At 36.4% G+C, this 23031-nt stretch overlaps 1 protein-coding gene across 5 annotated transcripts in view; it reads left to right on the top strand.

The window, feature by feature from the left end:
* DLG2 (discs large MAGUK scaffold protein 2) overlaps positions 1 to 23031 on the top strand; it is a 1545411-nt gene that overhangs the window by 173845 nt on the left and 1348535 nt on the right. The window contains exon 1 of one of the 5 annotated variants that reach the window (XM_045071284.1): positions 6099 to 6418. The exons of the other annotated variants lie outside the window; for them this stretch is intronic. Within the exon in view, the coding sequence (XP_044927219.1) occupies positions 6377 to 6418 (42 nt within the window). The 5' untranslated portion in view covers positions 6099 to 6376. Of the gene's footprint in view, positions 1 to 6098; positions 6419 to 23031 lie in introns of those variants that run through there. 5 annotated transcript variants of the gene reach the window in all.

Raw genomic sequence — 23031 nt, 5'->3', positions numbered from 1 at the left:
ATCTTGAAAAGTTCTGACATGCTTTGTAATTTTTAAATTAAAATTTTAAGTATTATCTCAGAAAAATGACAAGGAAGATATAAAGAATTCCAATGTTATGAAATCAGTTCAGAGGTTATAATGAGATATCCAGATTTCCAGAGACTCCCCTTCAGGGCTGATTGGAAATCCTAGGAAAGTCAAAGGTTTACAAACTCCTACATGTTATCTTCTAGATAGTTAGAAGTTAGTCAAGAGTAACGATAATATCTTTTTATATTTCTTCTTTCCCGTCATTTCAGCCTTCTTAACACTAAAAAGTGCCACTTACATTTACTGCCTACCAGGTACTAGGTCAAGCCGTTTGCACACCGTATTTATTTCAGTCATTACAGTGTCCCTGTGAAGTAGGTTTATTTATTTTACAGAGGAATACTCTGTCTCAGAGAGAGGTTATGTAACTTGCCCAAGGTCATGCTACTGGTAAGTGGCAGAAAAGGAATTTAAAGCAAAAGCTGTTGTGGTTTTTTTGTTTGTTTTGTTTTGGTTTTTTACTCCGAAGTCTAAGAGCTTTTAGAGTTTCTAAGAGGAAAAGGATTAAATTCTAAAGTGTTAGTTGGATGGCCCCTGGCTCAACTGGCCTCTATCTCAGGCTTGAGCCTCCACTCTAGAGTGATCTCACATGCACCTGCAGTCATTTTCTCTTTATTATCTGTATTATTTCTCCTCTAAGGCTAATTTTTCTGTCTATACTCTGGAGTCTATGTCTTCCTGCTTTTGTGAGAAACTTAGCTCTCAGTTTCTTCTTTTGCTTTAAAGCAGCAGTTTTCAAACCTTAACTTACATGACAATCACATGGGGTTCTTGCTTACAGAGATTCTTGAGCTGTTTGGTAGGTCTGGCGTATGACCTGAAATTTTGTTTTCTAACAAATTCCCAGCTTATGCTAATGCTGTTAACTGAAGAACTACACTTTGAGAACCACTGCTTGAGATACCAGAGTAAGGAAATGCAAAATACAAGCTAAAAAATGTTTTCACATGTTTAAATATTTGAAAGGTGTCAAAAGAAGTTCATTGTGGGTGAGGCCACTGTAGTATTTAGAAGATATAAAAGGAAAAATTAAAGGTAATATCTGATTTCCCTTCCTAAGCATTATATGAAATTCAGGTTTTAATGTTTATTAATGAAGTTTTATTGGAACACACTATATAATGTCTATGGCTGTTCTCTCACTACAACATCAAAGTTGAGTAGTTGTAATAGAATTAGTAGTTACAACAATGATTGTACGGCTTGCATGTATAAAATATTCCCTATCTGGCTCTTTATAGAATCAGCAGTTGACCCTGCTATAAGTAATTCTGTATCCTAGCTGCACATTATAATCACCTGAGGATCTTTATAAAATTCTGATGCCTTGATTCCATCTCCAGATATTCTGATTTAATTGGTCTGGAATACAATCTAGTGGATCCTTAACATTTAAACACATCTTATCTGTCCTAATTAAATAAAACAAAACCAAGCAAACCTACCAAAGTTATTCTGCCTTTAAGAAAGAATTAGATAGTACAACCTCATTTTATAATTGAGAATTTTGTCCAGATATATGAATTATTTGTCCATATTAACAGACATTGTTGCTGTCATTATTATTAACAAGTTTTAATTGCAAATTGCTTTAATATTAAAAAATTACAGAAACTAGGTTATAATCAAAAAGTGTTGCATGCTTGTCTTAGTCCATTTGGGCTGCTATAACAAAATACTGTAAACTGACTGGCTTATAAACAATAGAAGTTTATTTTTCACAGTTCTGGAGGCTGGAGGTTCAAGATCAGGGCGCCCACTGATCTGGTGAGTGTTGACTTTCTGGTCATAGATATCCGCCTTTTTATTGTGTCCTCATATGGTGGAAGGGGCAAGGGAGCTGTCTGGGCCTTCTTTTGTAAGGGCAGTAATCACATTCCTGAGGACCTAACTATCTCCCAAAGGCCTCACCTCCAAATACCATTACATTGGGGATTAGTTTTCAACATAGGGATTTTGGGGGAACATAAACATTCGAGCTACAGCAGTGTTCATTGTAAAGAAAGAGAGAGAGAAAGAGATACGGACTATATGTAGGTGTCAGGTTCTAAATTCAGTGCTTACGGTAAAAATTTGCTAAAATCAAGTTTACTTGATAGCCACTTTTTAATTTAAGAAATAAAGTTGCTGGCTTGTGTTAAAGGCCATGCTTTAAGAACAATATATTACACTCTAGAATTATATGCCTTCTAGGACAATGTCACGCTGCAGCAGGTACTCAGGAGCTAACATCACTTAAGAATCGGTACATTTCTATCCCTTGTGTCATGATCATCTCTAACCAGTGCTCATTTTTGCTATAAAAGGCAGATCCCCTCATAGGTCCCTTCCTGTATCTTTATTTCTCTCATTTACCGAGAGAGGATATTGGATTAATAGTTCATTGTGGGTGAGGCCACTGTAGTATTTAGAAGATATAAAAGGAAAAATTAAAGGTAATATCTGATTTCCCTTCCTAAGCCTCATCTCAATTCCCAATGATCAACACTGCCAAAATTTTATACCCATGTGTGCACAGATACACACACACCCCTCTGCCACAATTACATATAAATATACATATAACTATGGGCTCATAATATACGAACTCTTCAACAACCTTGCTTTTATGTGTAACACTGTAACTTTAATATCTTTTGATATAAGAATATGTATATGTACCTTATATTTTTCTAATAAGCGTACAGTATTCCATGGTATAGATAAATGGTAATCTTACAGTAAGTTTTGCATTAATGGGTATTTATAATATATCTGCATATGTGTGTGTGTGTGTGTGTGTGTGTATCTCTTTCTATATATATCTATATCTATCTGGGATTAATTCCTGAGAGTTGAAGTTGAATCAATACATCAAAGAGAATGTGTCTTTTAAAATATTTGATAGATTAAATACCTTTCCCAAAGTTTTCACCATTAGTACTTGATATATCAACTTTAAAAATCTTTTCTAATTTTTATGCTTTTCCTTAAGTATGAAGGAGGTAAAGCATTTTAAATGTGTTGTATGGTCTTTTTGTGAATTACCACTTTATGTTCTTTACTTATTTTTTTCATTCATGTTCATATTTTTTTCTTAGTGACTTATGAACATGTTTTGTATCTTGAGGAAATATTCCACTGAATATATTGCATTGTTTTCCCCTTTTGCCTTTTGCCATTGTTACAATTTAGCCAAGCAGAATTTTTATATTTTTATATAGTCACAGTTGTTTATTTTTCTTACAAGGCTTCAGATTACTCTGCTATTATATAAAGCCAAAACTAAATCTGTTTTCTTCTAATATGTTTATTACTTCAATTTTTATACTTAAATTTTGATCTATCCAGACTATTCTGATGATGGCATTCATCTTGAACCTTCTCAGTGATGCTATGAATTAAGTATGATCCCCATTTTAGACATTGCGGTTTTATAAATGGTAAAAGAGAGGACCCGATGTGGAAGGAATTTTCGAGGACTCCTGGCTCATGAGGATTGGAGCCTAATTTTACTGTGCCATCTCATAAATATATAGCCAGTTATTGTTTCCTTCTGCAAAAGCGAATGTTACTCTTTCAGAGGTACATTGTCCTGTTGAGCTCTGCCTAAAAACAGGAAACACTTTTCAGTAGGACGTTGTCATTGTAGTTAGTGCTTTCCTTGTATCTGTAAAATGAGAAAAATAAGTCCGCTATCCTAGTACGGTTAGGAAATCTAAGCAGTAAATCTATGGGTATGGCCCAGGTCCATTCCATACTGGGATGCTGTGGGATGGGTAAGAGTAGGTGGGAGTTTTAAGCAGATCTGCAAGTCTAAGAGCCTTTCTTTAGAATGTACATACATTTTCTTTCTTTCTTTCTTTCTTTTTTTTTAAGTTTTTATGTGTTATTTGACAGACAGAGATCACAAGTAAGCAGAAAGGCAGGCAGGGTTGGGGGTGGGGTGGGAAGAAATCTCCCCCTGGGATCATGACGTGAGCCTAAGGCAGAGGCTTTATTTAACCCCTGAGCCACCCAGGCACCCTGTATCTGAAATTCTGTCAGAAGCCTCCCTGAATGCCTTGGCAGGGAAATAAATCTCCATGTGCTTTTTCACCTGTAACTTCATTTTTACTTAATCCTTCCCTATGAACTGTTTTGAGATTTGTAACATTTCCTAGCTCTTTTCTATCTCTCCTGGGCCATCCAAATACCCTAGGGTCTACTAAGATAATATTTTTTTTTTAAAAAAAGCTACAAAGTTGCTTCCCCCAACCACGATCCCTAATGAAAAAAACAAAAACAAAAACAAAAACATAAACTAGCATAACTTATTGACAAATTGAAAAAATGGTTTTTAAAAATTTTCTGAACCCCCCAGGGAGAAATGCATTTTAAAATTTGTGTTTTCTGTAGCATTGAGTTGCTATGTTTGGGTTTGTTTATCAGGAAGTGCTGCAGGAAATGTGACCTGCTGTGACCTCAGGAGAGGAAAGTGTTATGAACTGAAATGTTTGGTTTTGCACTTAAAGCCATTATAAAAGTTGTGGAATGATGAGAGTTGGCCCTCCATGTTGTTGTTTGGATGTCCTGGAAGTCCCTGGTTCTGTTGCAAGTGCTCACAATTTGTAATTACTTAGGCTCATATGACAGACAGAACTGGGAATCAAATTAAGGAGCTGCCTTCTCTTACGATGCTAGAGAATCTCCAGCTTAAGACAAGATCGCCTTTTTTCCTTCCTAAAAAAAGGCACAAACAATGACAGCCCAAAATAGCTATTTAGTCAGTACTGACGACACTTTCTGAATGCTTGTCATTAAGAGAGAAATAGAAAATCCTGATTTGCTTCTTCCTTTAATTTCTTTTGCTTAAATACCTTGCTGCTCCTGAAGCTGCCTCACCTCATCGCCCAGGAGAAATGCCCAGTGCCTCTGACGGTGCCTCAGCACCACTGCGGGCTCCGGAGGGGAGGGGCCTTATGCAAAACATGTTAAAGAAAAATCCTAAAAGTCACTGCAGCTTTTTCTAGTGAGTTATGCTGATCTTCCCTGTTGCTGTAAGCTGATGGGGGAACGTCGTGGCAAAGACATAACCACTCTTTCCTCCCACTATTTTTGCTGCAGTGAGAACTGTTCCTTTCTGCTTGCATTTCGCCAGATAGCTTCAGAATTCTAGCTGAGAATTAGGCTGGAAATAAGAGTTTCGAACCTTAAATTGGACTTTGTCCTTTTGGCTCAGTAAAAATTGAGTTAATTTGCAGCATCGGGTGCCTGACTGGAATGACAACAGACAGTAGGATCTGACGATGTTCTTGAATTAAGTTGTTTTTTTTTTCCCCCTTATGGATTCATGGGGGCAGAAGCTTTTATTTTTCTCTCTTGCTCTTATCCTTACAGAGCCAGCTGAACATGTTACATTCAGCAGCAGTAGCTACTGAATCTACCGTTATGTTATCCCCTGGAATCTTCTATCTTCATTTCAATCCCATCCTCTATTATTGATTATAATTTACCAATAAAGCTTAATTTGGGGGAAAAAAAACAGATGCAGTGTTTTGTTAGCAAACCTGGCAACTTTATCCATCCCTGGAAGATGTAACAGATATTACAGGACACGGAAGTAAGAGAAGGTGGTATTTCTCAGGCATGTATCCACAGATCACCCTAGGGGAACCCCGCTTACATTTTAGGGGACTTGAGGAGACAGGGATCCTTTGGTCTTGGTCCTGTTCCACAGGAAAAAGCAGACTGAGATGTGTTTGCAGTGATTTGTAGGATTTGCCAAACAGGGTGCTGCATCAGAATAGCCTGGAATCTAGTGCAGAGCCCATATTAAACCTCCAAAGGGAAAGGGGTTTCCTCTTCATTTAGAGTCTGCCCGGTGCAGTCCCATTGTAAAGTATCTAATAGGATAATACCGGGGCTCTCCAGAAATATAAGTAACTCATTGGTTAAATTTCATTCTTCACCTTTCCCCCCCCTCCTTCCTGAGTGAGCTCATTCCCCCCTCCCGTTTTTTTTTTTTTTTTTTTTTTTTTTTAACCCAGTGATTTAAAATGCTAGAAGGAAAAGCAACTGAAGTCTTAACTTTCAGATGCTGAATTCTCAGCTAATTGAAATTACTGGGCACAATGCTATATATAGCCAATGAAGAGATTTTGAGCTCTCACTCAGTGCCTTCAAGACATGTCGTTTTGTAGTCAGAGAAAACAGAGATCAATGCATTTTCAAACTGACAGAGGGAACGGATGCTCCTTAGTAGCACATGCCCAGGATCGTGTGTGTGGGGCTTGCGCTGTGCTGAGAAGCTGAATACCGGTCCATATGCTCCTTATTTACTGCAATGTTCTTTGCATGTTACTGTGCACTCCGGACTAACGTGAAGGTAAGAGGAGGCGAGCCGGCAACTGGGCACAATATACATGTTAAACCAGCTGCAGAAAATGTCTACCTTGTGTAGCTTCAGGACTTTTCGGATTGCTGGCTGAGCAGGCAGATTATTACAGGTGGTTGCAAGGGCTTTGTTTTATTGTTGCCGAGCAGCCTCGCTGGGGGAGCATGTTGGAACGCTGCTGGGAAGTGACCTTCAGGTTTAACTATTTGTAATTCAGGTTCACGCTCACACTTGGGGGGTGGAGTTGGGGGATGAAAAGATGACAATTATTTAGGTAGGCCAGAACCAAGAAATCAGAGAAGGTTAAAAAAAGCTATTATACAGCATGATTTAAATTAAGATTAAAGTCTTTCTCTGAAAAAGTGCTGTGAGCTGCCTGTGCTCGTGCAGCTTAATTGAGTAAGCGCTGGGGATTAAATTTAGTGGCTATTATGGCATTAGAATATGATCTGTGGGATATCTGACCATCCTGTTCATATAAACAAATTGTTATCATTGGAAGTTGGTGGTACTGATCGTACGGATCCTTGTCTCTGGGTGGGCTGGTTGCTGGGGCTGCGTGGGCGCCCCTGCCCCAGTGTTGTCACCCCGCTGACATTCACTTGCGGTAGCTAATGAGCCTCCAAAGTTGAGCCTAAGTTTCGGAGATTTACCCCTTGTCAGGAAGGACGGCATTATTGTTGGAGAGGTTTTCTGACACTGTTCATTCAGCACTGAGCCAGACAGACAGGCCAGCTGTGGAATTCCTGTTGCATAATTTAAGTGAATTACATCCTCTGTTAGCTTTGTGAACTTGCATATCTTATTGAAGGAAGCCCAAAAGGAAAGTTGATTGCCTTTCAGGGAAAATAAATAAATAAATAAGGGCAGTTAAGTCTTAATACCTAAAACAAAGAATCTTTAAAAGAAAAAATGTCAATGTAAATTGTTTCCCCCTTTTCACTGGGGCAGTATTTTAATGTGTCTGGGCAGGAAAGTTTTGTTTTCTGTGTTTACAAGTTTTATCAAAGAGCTCCCTGTTGCTCACTCTTTTGTAAGCCTTTTTGTTTTCTATTTGAATTTCAAACAGGTAGTATTTGTGTTTTGGTGACCAATTCTTTTACAACTATAGTCTGGCAACATTGTGTGGGTGATTTTGCAGAGTTCTGCAGAATTTACTTTTTACTACTTTTAAGATTAACTTCAGCAATCAATTTTTTCCCATACATATGATGGATATAGTAAAAGAGATGGAAAGAGATATTTAAAAACCTAGAATGTGCTCTAATGTCAGCTTGGATTTCCCCATCATCAACTCCTATTCCTATTATGGGGTATGGCATGCACTGTTTTGTAAGCTCAATGAATTGTAAATGTTTTCCCTCCTCATCTTTTTCTCATCTTTTTTGAAGGAGAAAAGTGGTTCCCCACCCCCGGAGAAATCTTCATACATATTTTAGATTAAGAGATAACATTTGTTTTGATAGTCCATTGCCATATTCCAGAAGTGCAGGAAAACCTGAGTCCAAAGTTCCTTTAATATGGGTTTTGGGAAATCCATCTTTTTTTTTTTTTTTTTTAAACTCTTGACTACTATCAGTGTGGTCTTTACGGGTTGTGCTGTAATTTTTTTCTCACTTAAACTCATAAGCAAAGGAATGAAAGAGTTTTACAAATAGTATCTTAATTCAGATGACTTTCAGATAATAAATTCTTAGTACTTTGGCTAGTCTGTACTGAAATACAAAAGCTTCAGTAGAAGCTCAGAACATGCATGTTGCCACATACAACACATAAAACCTTGCTTTGAGTTGTTGAACGTCAACTTTACATATGCTTAAGTCCTTCCAATAATTAGTTCCTGCACCTTCTTTCATCATTTTCTTTTAGGGTTATCTTTTCCTTCTGAGATAACAAGGTTTTGCGAATGAGTTTACATTTCACTTGTGGTCTGATATTCCATCAAGTTGGTACAATGAAGTCTTATCTGATAATTTTTATCTTTAATTTTTGTTTTATTTCATATTACCTTTTAAAGTATTTGATTTTATTTCTATTGTGCCTTGAATTACTTACTTGCTTGGTTCTGGTAAAGTCCTTTTCAGAGTGTATAGCTTCTTATATTTCCATGATATAACATGATTGGTGTTACAGTGACCCAAAACTTTAAGGTGGTTAAGATTTAATAAATATAAACACCTCTTACTTATTTTTTTTCTGCACAAAATTAGTCTTAAATGTCACAATCTTTTGTTTTACAATGATTGTTTTGCTAACTGGACATTTATAATATAGTATAGTCCAAAGAATTTTTTGAAAGTGGAACATTATATTTCATATGTGTTTTTATGTAACACGGGCATTAATCCTGTGCTGTGGGTATACACTATGTATGTGTGTCTCTATTTCTAGTATGTATGGACTGTGTATGTATCTATAGTACACCCACTATACACACACATACAATTAAGAATTCTCAGAATGTGACTCATGCGTCACCATTCATTCATTCATCTATCAAAAAATTTTGAAAGACAACTGTGATTTATGCACTGGGCTAGAGTCTGGGAAACTAAGATTGATAGAAAACAGTCCTTGCTTTCAAGAAGTTTCCAATCTTGGAAAAGCCACAGACATACAAACAAGCAAGTAGTTTGAAATATTACAGGACTAGTAATGGAAGTCTATGTGGGGCATTGTAGGAACAAAACAAAACAGAACACTGACCAATTTTACACGGGCTGATCAAGAAAGGTTTCACTATGAAGTCACCTTTGAGTTGAATCTTGAAAGAGCTAATGGAGTTTTGCCAAGCAGCCTAGAGCGAGGAAGTCACGCCAGGTAGAAGGAATGGCAAAAACATAGTACTGAGAAGTAAAACACTTTGGAGAGCTGCAAATAGTTTGCAGTGGATGGGGCATGGGGTCTTGCAAGGCTGAACAGTGAATTAATAGGGCAAAACAAATAAATGGGAGCTAAAGCCAGTGCTGTGAGAGTGGACTGAGTGATCATCACAGTCTAACTCCTTAGAAGTTGTGTTCTTTTGCCACCCGTGTCTGGAAGGAGAGCTTTCTAATGAAGGAAAAGAAATGAAAACTTCTAAACAAAGGGTATGATTTACATTCTGTGGATTTGTTGTTGTTGTTGTTGTTAGCTTTAAGTTTGAGTTCAATAAACATTCATATCCTATGTGCTTAACTTTATCTTTTAAATTTTTAAAGAATATGATTAGAACAACTTAATCTGAGACAGCTCAAGGAAAAAGGAGCAATGGGATCATTATAAAGATGTATAATAACTCATCATCTCAAATTGTTTATGTTGTACAAAATGTACCTCTTTGATAAGAAAATATATAAGAAATTTGTTGTATCAGATGTACATATCATCTTGTCCTTAAAAATGGCTCTATTTTTGAAAGTAATGATATTGATAATAACTTACCTCCAGGTGATACCTTGTGCCTTTCTAAGTAGCTTTATGTTCCTCATCTCATTATTTCCCCCTTTTATCCTGCTGCTGTAAACATACATATATACTCACAAACCCACAGTCTCTGAAATATGAATATGAATGGCAAATATTAGATCCATTTCACAGATAAGAAAGTTAAGATAGAGAAAGAAAATGGCCAGTATCTCTTTTCCACAGGGTATCAGAAGCAGACCTAATGTAGGGCTTAGACCCCTTGACCCGGTTTACTGCTTTCCTTCTCATTCTACTATATCCTGCCACCTACCTCATAGATTCAAGAATTCTCTTCTATTTTTGAAATTCCTTAATAGTAAATATAAGAACTTTTCAGAAAAAGAGTGTATCAAAATGATTTTAAAGGATTTGGGATTCCGAAAGAACTATATCTGGGTCAATCTTTCCCACTGATTGCATAGAAACTTTTTTTGTACAAAAAAGTTTTGATCTACCTGATGTTCAATAATAATAATATAATAATAAGAAGAATTATATAAGCCAAGGGTTGTAAGTACTGTAAAAGAGTCTCAGAATATAATAAATACTCAATCAATTTAATTCGTAACTGATAAAGTTGAGGCCACTGGATAGGGGTAAGACTTCAAACTTGCTTTCAGTAAAAATATGTCAGGAAATTCCAGGAATTGAGCCCAATTAAGAGAAATTTGTAATTAATGAGAACCATTCAGATATAATATCCTTCTCTCACCACTATCACTCTGGTGATAGTGACTACTATACATGCACATATGAGCTTGTAAACTCCACAGAAACAACGATTTCAGTTTGTTTTGTTCAGGTCTCTGTATTATCAGCATCAGGAACAATGCCAAGTACATAGTACATGCTGAATAAATATTTGTTCGACGATTGCATTAACTGAATACCAGATTTCTCTTTATTCCTCAACTTTTCCCCAGATTAATTTATCTTAATGCTTTTTAAGGGTTTTTTTTTTTTTTTTTTTGAGAGAAAGGAAAAAAGAAAACCGTAGACTTTAAAGTCATATAGGCTTTTGGAATTAAATACTGGATTTGGCAATCACAAACACTTGCTTTCAGTCACTCTCACAGATCTGCACAGCCAGGTCATATAGCTAAGTTGGAGGGAATCAATAATTCAAACTAAAACAATTTATTGGATGCCTAACCACTCTACAATTCAGACATTCATCATGCTTATTTCTACTAGGTTTACTCAATGAAGTCATTCTTTTCTAAACACTGCACCCTTTTCTGCCCTGAGCATTTGCTAAAATTGTTTCCCGCAATGGGAATCACTTCTATATAGGGTCATGCTTGTCTAAATTCTGTTCTTCCTTTAAGAAGTAGAACAGGGTATCTATCTTACAAGAGGCTGGTACAGCCACATAACTCCCTTACTTTATTTCTTCTTAGATTTAAGAATCAAAATGAGTTCAATTTTTACATCATTCATGGCAATAAATCTTATATTGCCTTATGCCATCACTTTGCCATTAATATCTTACATTGCTAGGTAATTTTTATTATGTTTGGGTATTGCCCTCACTGCAATTAGATTTTAAGCATTTTGAGGACAGGAGCTATATACTATTTTGTTCATTTTTTCCCCTTGCATTTTTTATATAGGAATTTTAAAAAAATGATGAATAGACAGATTGAAGGGAGAACTTGCAGAAACTCTACCTCCTTATGCTACTGATGCCTACTCTCAGCTAGATTTCACGATACATCCCACATATTGATGCTTTTAATAAACACATTATTTTGTTGTAGGCAGGGCCTGGAGTCATGAATCAGAATGTGTGGACAGTTTGTGTAACACCTATGGCTCATCCAAGTCAGGAGTGGTCCCTCTGAGGGTTTCAGTGGAATAATTATCTCTTTTAGGAGGCCAATAATATATTAGTCCCTCACTGGGCCTTTGTATTATGGCCTCCAAATGGTGTGCACCTGCTCAGTATGTTAGGTTTATAATACCTAAAGCCTACTCAATGTATTGGATTTATAATTTCTAATGAGGCTCTTTAAGACAAAACTTTAAAAAATAGTACAAGGAATTAATTGAAAGAATAAACTAGAACCACAAACAATAGCAATGATAGCTACAATTTGTTAAGCTCTTAGTATAAGGCCTGGACTCACCAATAACTTTGCACATATTTTTTCAAAGTGCTTTCCAGTGACCTATGATAAAAGAATCATCTTCATGAAGTTTAGGGAACAAACTTTGCCCGATGTCACACAAATATTAAGTGCCTATGAAGATAGCTTCAGGTCTGTTCTACTATAAACCCTTTAAAAACCTTCCTAAATAGGCAGTGTAGTGTACCATTATAACCACTGTATCACAGACACTTCAAATCTTTTTTAATAAGGTAAAGAATTAGCTAAATAGTAAAATTATGTATGTTTTGTGTAGTATGACCTTACCATTTCTTTTTCTTTGCTTCCTTCTAGTAAATGGTGGTAAGAGTCAGGATATGAGGTTTTGTTCTGATTCTACATTCATTCAGTCAGCAAATATTTAATGAGCATCAATTATGTGTCAGGCACTGATCTAGTTGCTAAAAATACAGGGTGGAATAAAACAAACAATAATCAGACAATAATCCTTATCCTTATGGAATTTAAATACTAATAAGGTGAATGGGCAGTAAAAAGGTGAAGTAAAATCCATAGTGTAGGGGCACTTGGTTGGCTCAGTCAGTTAAGTGTGCAACTCCTGTTTTTGGCTCAGTTCATGATCTTATGGGTCATGTGATGGGTCACATGATCTCAAGTGTTGCTCCACGCTCAGCGTGGAGTCTGCTTAAATTTCTCTCTCCCTCTCCCTTTGCCCCTCCCCTGACTTGTGCACACACACTCTGTCTCTCTCTAAAAATAACTAAATAAACATCTTACAAAAAAACTAAAGTGCATAGTCTATAATGGCAAATGTTAAAAAGAAAAAAAGAATAAAACATGAAAAACCATCAGAAATGTGAATGTGGAAAGGTGTTGAGATTACAGTTTTATACAGAGTGTTTAGTGAGAGTCTCTTGAGGATGATGACTTTTGAGTAAAGACCTCAAGGACGTGAAGGGATTAGCCATGTAGGAGATGGTATCAGAAAGTGCAAAGGCCCTGAGGTGGGAGCCAGTCCAGCATTTGAAGGAATGTCTAAGTAGCCAGTGTGGCTTGCAAGAGAAAGAGCAAGAGTAAGCAACTCATGTAGGGCTTTTGTAGGTTAGGCCTCTTCTCTTGGTGAGATGGGAAGCCAGAGAAGCTTCAGGAGAGGAGGACTTTGATTTGGCCAATTTCTTCACAAGATCATTCTGGGTGCTGTGTTGAAAAGAGACTAAGAGGACAAGGGCCAGAGCAGAGAAACTAGTTAGAAGTTCCTGCAGTAATCCAGGTGAGAAATGTTACCAGTTTGGATCAGGTTATACCAGTTGAGACTAGAGACAAGTTATCTAGTTCTGTATGCAATTTTACTTTTGGATATTTATCTTTGTTTTTCCTGCCCTATTACTGAGATCTCCTCAGCTCTGCGGTCCTGGTTCTCAGCTCTTCTATACTTAACAGGTATTAATTAGAGAAGAATGCTTTCCTATATGGTTGCCATTGCAGTTTTACTGCTTTTTAATCCTCTAAACAGTTTGAATGGTAGTCACTCATAATTTATGTCATACATGTACATTCAAGACTTCATTTTATTTTTGGCTTCAGATCTTTTGATCATCAGGGGACTATATTAATTCTGAAATGAGTCTACTCAAAGCTACTTGAGGGCAGGAAGCATGTCTCGTATGCATTTATATCCCATTGCTTTGCATGTGGCAAATGATCAATAAATGTTTTGCTAAATGAATAATTGAATGAAATCATTTAAAAAGTTGGACATATTTTACAGAGTGTGCCTTTGGATTAGACATGGTACCACCAAATGAGAATACATACACAATAGGGAGAATTGATTTTGCTTTCAACAAATTTCCTATCTAATGACAAAATTATCGCCTTTTTTATGACATTATTTCTCCAACATCAGAATCTCTAGGGAAGAAGCCTGGGAATCTGGAAATTATGCTAGATAATTCTTATCATAAGACAAGTTTGGAAAACACTGCCTTATGGCTTCTGTTTGGAATTACAGCAGTGAATCAACAAGTTTGTTGAGAAATTATGTGCTAATATTTGCATAAGTAACATATATATTCCAAGTTTTTCCAATTTTTTGGACTGCAACCCATAGTAGAAATATAAATTAAAAATTGCAACTAAAAAGTATATAAGTTTCACAAAGTAATACTTAACTTTCCCAAAAGCTATGCATTCTGGCATTTTCTATTTTATTTTATTTATTTATTTTTAAAGATTTTATTTATTTATTTGACAGACAGAGAATACAAGTAGGCAGAGAAACAGGCAGAGAGAGAGGAAGGGAAGCAGGCTCCCTGCTGAGCAGAGAGCCCAATGTGGGGCTCGACCCCGGAACCCTGGGATCACGACCTGAGCAGAGGCTTTAACCCACTGAGCCACCCAGACGCCCCTGATTCAGTAGGCATATTTGCCGCCTATTGCTGTGTAACAAATTACTTCAAAACTTAGTACCTTATAACAAACCTTTTTCCCCTTCCTCTTCCCTTTTTATTTTTTACCTTTTAAAATTTTGTTTCATTTTTATAATTTTGATCAGGATTTTCTAGATATATTTTAATCAGAAAAAATAGTTGAGGAATAATAGAGTTCGTACTGACCCATTTAAAACCTGTATCTTTATTTACCCTTAATGAGTTTGAATGGATACCGAATGGGTTATAACTCACAATTTAAAAAACACTATATAACATGTTCCCTACTTTAAGGAACATACAATTTCAATTAGCAGTATGCATCTGGGAGATGATGAATTACAATAGTTGCAAACACCAAGAGGGAAATGTGTGAAAGCCGTACCCTGAACACAGGCTAGGTGTCCATATAGCCTGGTCCATTTACTGATTAGTGTACTCATTTGAGAATTCATAGTTCAGTACTACTTCCCTGGTCCTGGCCCTGTCCTTTGAGACTTAGCCTGTCCACTAACATACTTCAGTATGCCTAATAGCAATAGCTAATGTTTATGGAGTTAGTAGTGATATGATGGCAGGCACTGTTCAAAGTACTTCACTCATTTAATTTTCACAATAATTCAAAGAGAAGGTTTTTCTTATTAAATGCATTTTACAGGTGAAGGGGCTGAGTTACAGAGGTTTAGTTGTCCAGGGCCTCACAGCAAATAACTGGTATGAGGATAAATCGCAGAAACAGGAACCAATGCTCAGGATAAGACAGTACCTGGAAGAAAACCTCTCTTACTCTTTTTTTTTTTTTTTTTTTTTACAGATTTTTAAATTTATTTATTTGACAGACAGAGTTCACAAGTAGGCAGAGAGGCAGGCAGAAAGAGAGGGGGAAGCAGGCTCCTTGCTGAACAGAAAACCCGATGCGGGGCTCGACCCCAGGACCCCGAGATCATGACCTGAGCAGAAGGCAGAGGCCCAACCCACTGAGTCACCCAGGCATCCCAGACCTCTCTTACTCTTGATCCTTGCCCTGGTGCTTAGTACCTTGGCTTCTGATTCTCTTCATCAAAGGGCGGCTTTGCATATCTTTAAATTCGATGACTCTGTTGGGCTGTTCTCTGGCTTGTTGATTTAGCATCTGATCAGATCTCAGTTCCCCCTGATTTGGGTATGTCATAGTTTCTTCCATTACCTACTGCCCAGAAGAATTCCCATGAGCCTGGTGAACTGTACTCTAGGGGTGACTCTAGGGGTGCTTGCTCTAAAGAGACAGTCATAACCAATTGACCCTTTGCAAGAGGACAATTTGCTCAACTCTGCTCTTGTTATTAGTGCAGTAAATAAGGTAATAAAACTCTCCAGGATGAATTGGTATTGCTAGGAGAACCTAGCTCTTGAGAATTGAAAAGGGAAAGATGAACAATAAAACAAAGAGATATTTGGCCCTGGGAAGGTCTGGCCCTAAATATTTATGAAATGTAAACTAGATTTTTTTTCTTTTTGTGTAGGCTCATAAAGGACTTTGACACTTTCAACGGAAAGAAGATGAGGGAATGTCTTTAAGATGAAAGATGAATAGGAGACAAATTTTGAGTCATGTTTTATTTATTTATTATTTATTTTTAATGGGTGTACTGAGATTTACATATTCTTTAAAAAGGTATACATAGATTTATTTACTTGGTTTTTAAGGCTGTACCTAGATTTGGAGAGGAAAATGAGACCACAGGGTATGTAGTGAAACTGGAATGGAGAGATTTGGGTAGGTTTCTGGAGCGGATCCCTGAGTCTTGCTGGAGAAACTAAAGGAGCCCTTGGCACTTATGTTGGATGTTTAGTCAAGTAATTTATAATCTGTACTCTTTAAACTCATGGGAAAAGTAAACATAGAAATCAGTTTTGAATGGGTCAGTATGAACTATATCTCAACTGTTTTCATGATAATGAAAACAATAGATGCTCATTATAACAAATGTGTAAAGTCCAAAGGAGAAAAAATTTATACTTGCTCATAGCCTTGTCACTCATATATAAAATCTCTGTATTCTTTTCATTCTAAAAATATATGTGTGTGTGTATAGATGAATGTATATGTGTTTTGTGTATAACACATGTAGGATCAAGATATATTATTTTTACCCCGTGTTTTCATTTAATACCATGTCATAAGGACATTCTCACATCATTAATAATTCTTCATAAGCATCTTTTTTAATGGCTGCTTACCAGGGAAACTTTTTTGAAAAGTAAATAAATAAAGGTAGGTGGGAACAGAAAGCATTGTTTTTCTCAGACCATTACTTTTCAGCAGAGGATAGAAAACTTTCAAGTATAACCTTGGAATAGCTTTGAAATGAGATTCAGTTTGGAAAAAAATATACGGTGAGTCTGAGTTTCAAAAGCGTCTTTGCCGTTCTACTTTAAACAGAGAAACTATGATACTTAATGCAAGTATGTTCCTTTAGCTAGTCCCCTAACACAGTCTCTACACTCACCCCACCAAATAATTGTTTTGAACTGTGTGTGTGTGTGGGGGGGGGGGTCTGTCTGTCTGTCTTATTATTTTAAATAGAAGCCAACCAGACAACTTCCTTATTATCACTATTCTCCTAGGCATTTAGAGCAGAAACATGAAATCAGTTTTAACACTCCAGCCCCTATAGAAATCTAATCAGCACTAATCCTGTAGAGTCTACCTCTGAGTGATTTCTCCTACCTCTTGTCTTTCTATCTCTTTCTTCCTCAGTGAAGATTCTCATTACCTCTCAATGTAGGCACTGACTCTCTCTGTTTCCCCTTCAAATTTATCCTTCCCATGGTGTCACCAAACTTATTTTTCTAAAACACAGATAAGAAGTGTTTCTCAATGCCATAAAAATTCTCACTTTATGCTATGGCCTTCACCACCTTTCTATCATTACCTCTGCTAGACTCTACTTACATGCAACATATACAGCCAGAATCCAGTCCAACAATGTATCCATCCATTGCTCATGCCACAGCAGAGATGTAGGAAAAAATGGATGTTTTGTAGAAGACCTAGGTTTGAAATTAATCATCTCCACTTGCAAAATAGTCTATAATTCTTCTGGGTGAGTAAATCAGTTTTTCTGATGTTTAATTTCTGGATGTTCTAATTGAAGTTGATAATGTTATCATCAACTTAGTAAAATGAACATGACTTTGGACAGATAAATCCTAAGTGGTATGCAGGATCCATTCAGAATATGTTGAATATTTCAAGAAAGCTAGTGAAGAGTCAATGGAAGCAGTGAAGAGCATTAGCCTTAAACTTGGAAGTTTTATGCACATGTGTAGCTAACAATTCCCTTACAGTATATTTTGAATCCAGGGGACATGGCCTAAGAAAAAATTCTTTTATTCAATCTTGGAATTCATGAGATAGTGACTGTAAACAATATTTAGTCTATCATTGAGAAGGTGAGAAAAATCACCTTCAGTATTTGCAGATATCTGTCTCCCAGCCAAGATCTCTACATGAGCTACAACCTCAGTCGGGTAAGTAAAATACCCTCAAAATTTCTTGGTAAACCAATCACGAAATTGGCATAATTATTTTCTTATTGGGCAAATATCTCTAATCCTGAAAAGATTTTGATCAATTCTAGAATAATGAAGGAAATTAAACTTTTTAATTAATATTTTTGTTATGTAATAATACACATTTTTAGTAGTGCATGTGTTTGCATTTTTAAAGAGAATTTGTTAGATTAAAATATTTAACTAATTCACTTTTATAATGTCAAAGAATTAATTTTAACTTGAGATTTAAGATGAGAAATAGAATCTTACCATTTGCACTATAGTAGAAAATAGAAGAGAGCTTAAAACTCCTCATGTTTTGGTATAATTTTCAGATGTAAAATAATTATTTAAATACTTGGGAAGGTTTGTTACTCTGATAAAGTACAATTAGGAAAAGCTTTAAAAGGAAATTTAATATATTAAATTTATAAATGCAGGTTAAAATATACAAGGGGAATTTAATTAAGTCATAAGAACTTCCTTAACTGTGATTGTAGAAATCTTGCTAGATTTATAAATAGAACAGTAAATTATATATTGAACTTAAGAAGTTAAGTAAAAATCTAGACTTTATAATTTATAATTTAAAAATTAAATATTAATTTTGCAAACCAAGAGAGCTCCAAATAATCTTTTTCCAAAAACAAAAGATTACCTAAAACACACACATTGGACACTGTAGGACTGTTACAAGGCATGAACAGAATAATGTATATGAAAACCTGTAAATTCTGAAACACTATAAAAACATTTGTCATCATTTTTCCTTCTAATTGGTTTTGATCAGTCTCTTACTTTAGATTTGAAAAGTATTTACCTTTTCTCTCCCTTACATAGTAGTTATCCAGTCAATCAAGTCCCTTCAGTTAGTATCTTCTCCTAGGTAGACCTTCACTGTTTCCTGTTCTCCAGTATTTTGTATTACTTTGTATTGTCAGTATAATACTTGTTAGACTTTGTATTACTAGTGTAGCACTTTGTTTTACCAGTGTAACATATGTATACACCTAATATTAGAGATGTTTAGTCTTTACTCATGTTTCTCTTCTAGAACGGACTCCTGAATCTTCAGGTTACATTTTTTTTTTATGCAAACATTAATTGAATCTCCCTTATGTACTAAACACTATATTCTTACAGGCGATAGAGCCATTATTAAGAAAGGATATCTATGTCTGTGTTTAGTAGATAATGAGTTATTGGATTTAAATTGAAATAAAAAACATTCTGTCCAAAGGAAATTCTGTAATAAAATTTTTAGAAAAGCAATTGATTAGTTCAAAAAATTCAGTTAATGTAATTAGCGAATAAGAAAAATTCAAAATACATTAAAGAAAAATCGAGACTTCATCAGCATAGTGAAAAGCACTCACTCTCCCTTTTAGGTCTAAAATACTGTTTTAGTTCAGATAAACAAGTTAAAGGACAGGTTTGCCAAATCATGGGAGCAGTAGAGGCTGGGGGTGGGTGGAGATCAGTGATACAGAACTGTTTCTCTGTAATGAGAGTTACTCAGTCAAGGCTGTCTGCCCATTCCTATTATGTAGACTCTGCTGCCCACCTCCCATTCCTTCCCTGCCTTCCGGTTCACCACAATCAGCAAGGCTGTTCTCCCTTTTCTTTCGTCCAGCAGTCAATAATAACATTGATTTTTGCAGCACTAGGTGATTCTCACCTCTTCCCTCATTATCCCCTCCTTCAGGGCTAAACAAAGCCAAGTTCCCCCGTGTGCACCACAGTCTGGAGAGCTTGTAAGACAGAAATGGCTAGAGGCAGAATGTAGGGCTTTGGCTGGGTGGGAGGGACAGTTAGTGCCACAAAATCCCTCAGGAGCATCCTGGGCAGAATATTTTTGACACAATCTTCAGTTAAGGGATAATATATCCTCCAGAGAAAAAGAGCATATAAAATGTCTATCTTCTTCACTGCAGTTCCATTGAGTAGGCTGAGGGGAAAAAGCCCTAGGGTCCTATTTCCATGTGTAATTCTTACTGAGCCTTATTTAAATAGACAGATACTACTCCTGGGGAAGAGGGCAACTATTGGGGATGAGTCAAAAGAGCACTAATACTTAACAGGGCCATCGATGGTCATTGTATTGCAAAAGAAAAGGAAGAATTTACTCAATGAGTGCTTACTATGTGCTGGGAATTTCATAATCTGTATTTATTTTAATCCTTATAACAACCCCGTCACCGCCCCCATTTAATAGACATTAAAACTAAAACCTAGAGGGGCACATTCATATGCCCAAAGTCACATTGCAAGCAGATGATAGACACAGTCTTTCTCAAATGCACCATACTGCCTTCCAGAACCGCTGAGTTTTTGTGAGAGTTCATGCGAAATCTTTAATAATTAGAAGGAGTGGAAATATGACCCCCTCTGTTTAGAGGTGAAGGGGAAAGTGTTAAAACCAGTTTTGATTCAGTAGACTTATGAGGGAATGATAGAGTGTTTTGTTGGATAGCAAAGAGGAAAAGCAACTGAGATAGGAAACTTCAAGTATTGTTTAGGGAAAGACTTAGCCCAAGCTTGTGAAGAGGTGCCTAAAAACAGGGTTTCCTAAAGATCGGAGGAGGAATTTCAGATTTCTAGACTACCTGGGCTGCAATAACTCTAGAATTTTATGTGCCCAATCAGGGGTAACTCAAGTAACACCACCTCTTAAATATTATAGCCTTAGGTTTGAATTTTTTCTCTACCTATGTCTATTTTATAGGCATAGATTTTATTGTATGACTTATATGTAGTAATATTTACAAGCCTTTCAAAATGTCTTATCTGCCAGGGAGACTGAGTCAATGATATACTTCTTCCTTCTTTAGTGATGTCTCCCTCTCACCCCTCTTGCCCCATAATGGGAAAGATAATTACCCAGTCTTCCTTTCTGCTAGGGTGTAAGTAAGGGTGATGTTACTACTCCCAGGGAAAACTCCCTAGAGATCAAAGCCTTAACAATTGACATCATTCAACTATAACAATTAATTTCAAGCCTAAACCCTCAAGTGGTAGAGGAATACATATATCCCTTGAGGGGTCTAAGCAGTTTCTTGAAGATACATTCTAGAACTGTTTTGTCTGGTAGAGTGGCTGGCTAGTCACATGTGACTATTAAACATTTGAAATGTGGCAAGTCTGAATTGAGATGCATTATAAGTGTAAAATCAATATTCAATTTTGAAGACTCAGTGTGGGAAAAAAGTAAAATATCTCATTAATATTTTTTCTTGATTACATGCTTAAATTATAATATTTTGGTTCTGTCAGGTTAAAATATAGTATCAAAATTAATTTTATCTGTTTCTTTTTACATTATTCAATATGGTTACTAGAAAATTTAAAAATAGATATGTGACTGATATTTTGGTTCTCATTATATTCTTCTTGGACAATGGTGATCTACAGGCTAAAGGGTAACTCATTCTTCCCATGGATAATCTGGTTCTTGACCAAGATATTTTGAAGGTTTTTTTTTTTTTTTTTTTTTTTTTTTAATAATCAATGTGGTTAGCAGTCTTTCTCCCTCTCCAACTTTGAGAAGGAAGGATAGGACTTCTAACCTGGTGGTTCTGAGAGCTTAACACAACAATTGAACGTTAGACTTTGAAGGGAACTTAGAGATTCCAAGTTTTAACTCTCAGCTGAGGTTCAGAGAGGTTAATGACTCAGACCTACAGCTAATGCCCTGTGCTTTTCCCATTCAAATGCACTGCATCTCAAATGCATGACCATTATTCCTGGTGAACTTAAATGTTTATACCATCCTGGGAAAACACAAACCCTGTCATTTGGGTGTGGGCATGCTTTCTTGAAATAAAGCTTTCTTTTCTGCCCTGTTGCAGTGTGGTTCCAGTGGAGAACTCCTATCTGGACTGCAAAATTATATACTAGTTTAACCTTCTCAGTGGATCCTTCTGGCCCTAAGCAAAATTAAACACTTTCCATCTTCCTTGAACTACACTGCCCTACTTTAGCTCCAAACTCATTGCGTGGTATTGACTTAAGGCAAAGTACTTATATCATGGACCCAGCATTGGATGTATGGTAGGCCTGCAGTAAATATTTATTGAATTGAACTGTTTTTTGAACGCTTTCACTGACTGTTCTTTACATCTGAATTCTTGTTATTATGTAGGTCACACTCTATAAAAATTGGGGAGAAAAAAGCCTAACCTCTCTTCCTCTCTTTCTCTCTCCCCCATATGTATATATGTGTGTGTATGTGTGTGTGTGTGTGAATGTGTGTGTTGGTGTGTGTGTATTTTTAAATCACCCATACTTGCAAAATGCTGTCATGTGTTGGAAATGCCATTCCTTAACGCTTCTCTAAAACTCCCAGTTAGTCATATGTTGAATTTCCTCATCAAAGAGATCTTCTCTGTATAAATGAAGTTGGGCCTGTCAGTCAGGGGCGGATTGAGTAGGCCTGAAGAAGCCATGATTCAGACAATCTCATTTCCATGGTGTATGCCTTAAATGCCACATCTTCAGTCAGCAGTTAGTCTCCTATGAAAACAAAACCGAGCTTTGCATTCCCTTTGGGTTTTAAAAATGCACATTGAGGTTTGTGCTGAGAAGTGCCAATGTGTAGTCATACTAGCGATGCACTCTTTCTGGTCCTTCGGCTTTCTCCAGGTGAGATTTAGCAATGGCTTTATTTCCCCAGAAAATGGATTATAATTTTCCATAAATCCTGTCTACTGATACCTTTATTTCAACATTAAAAAATATATAGTAGTTCAAAGAAAGAGGAAATGAAGTTTTTTGTTTCACTTTATTTAGCTTGCCGTGTCCTTGGTTCAGTTCCTTTCTCTCTTTCTATGTAGGTATGTCAGGATGACAGACAGTCTGAATCTATAGAAATCCTGGTTCTAGCCCCTGGACCTGACTCTTCCTATTTTGTTCTCACTGCTAACACTCATATTTTTTAGGCTGCGGAAGTAAAAGGCCTGTACTCGTGACAGTCCATCATATTCATGACCACTGATACAAGAGATTTTAAACTCATATAATAGACTCCTTTATTCAACTTTCATTCATTTGACACCAACTGTGTTTTAGCCACAAAGAGAGG

The sequence above is a fragment of the Mustela putorius genome, unplaced genomic scaffold (assembly GCF_011764305.1).
Source record: "Mustela putorius furo isolate JIRA1106 unplaced genomic scaffold, ASM1176430v1.1 tig00003987_pilon_pilon_pilon, whole genome shotgun sequence".
NCBI classification, from domain to species: domain Eukaryota; kingdom Metazoa; phylum Chordata; class Mammalia; order Carnivora; family Mustelidae; genus Mustela; species Mustela putorius.
This window is presented reverse-complemented; position numbering and strand designations above follow the sequence as displayed.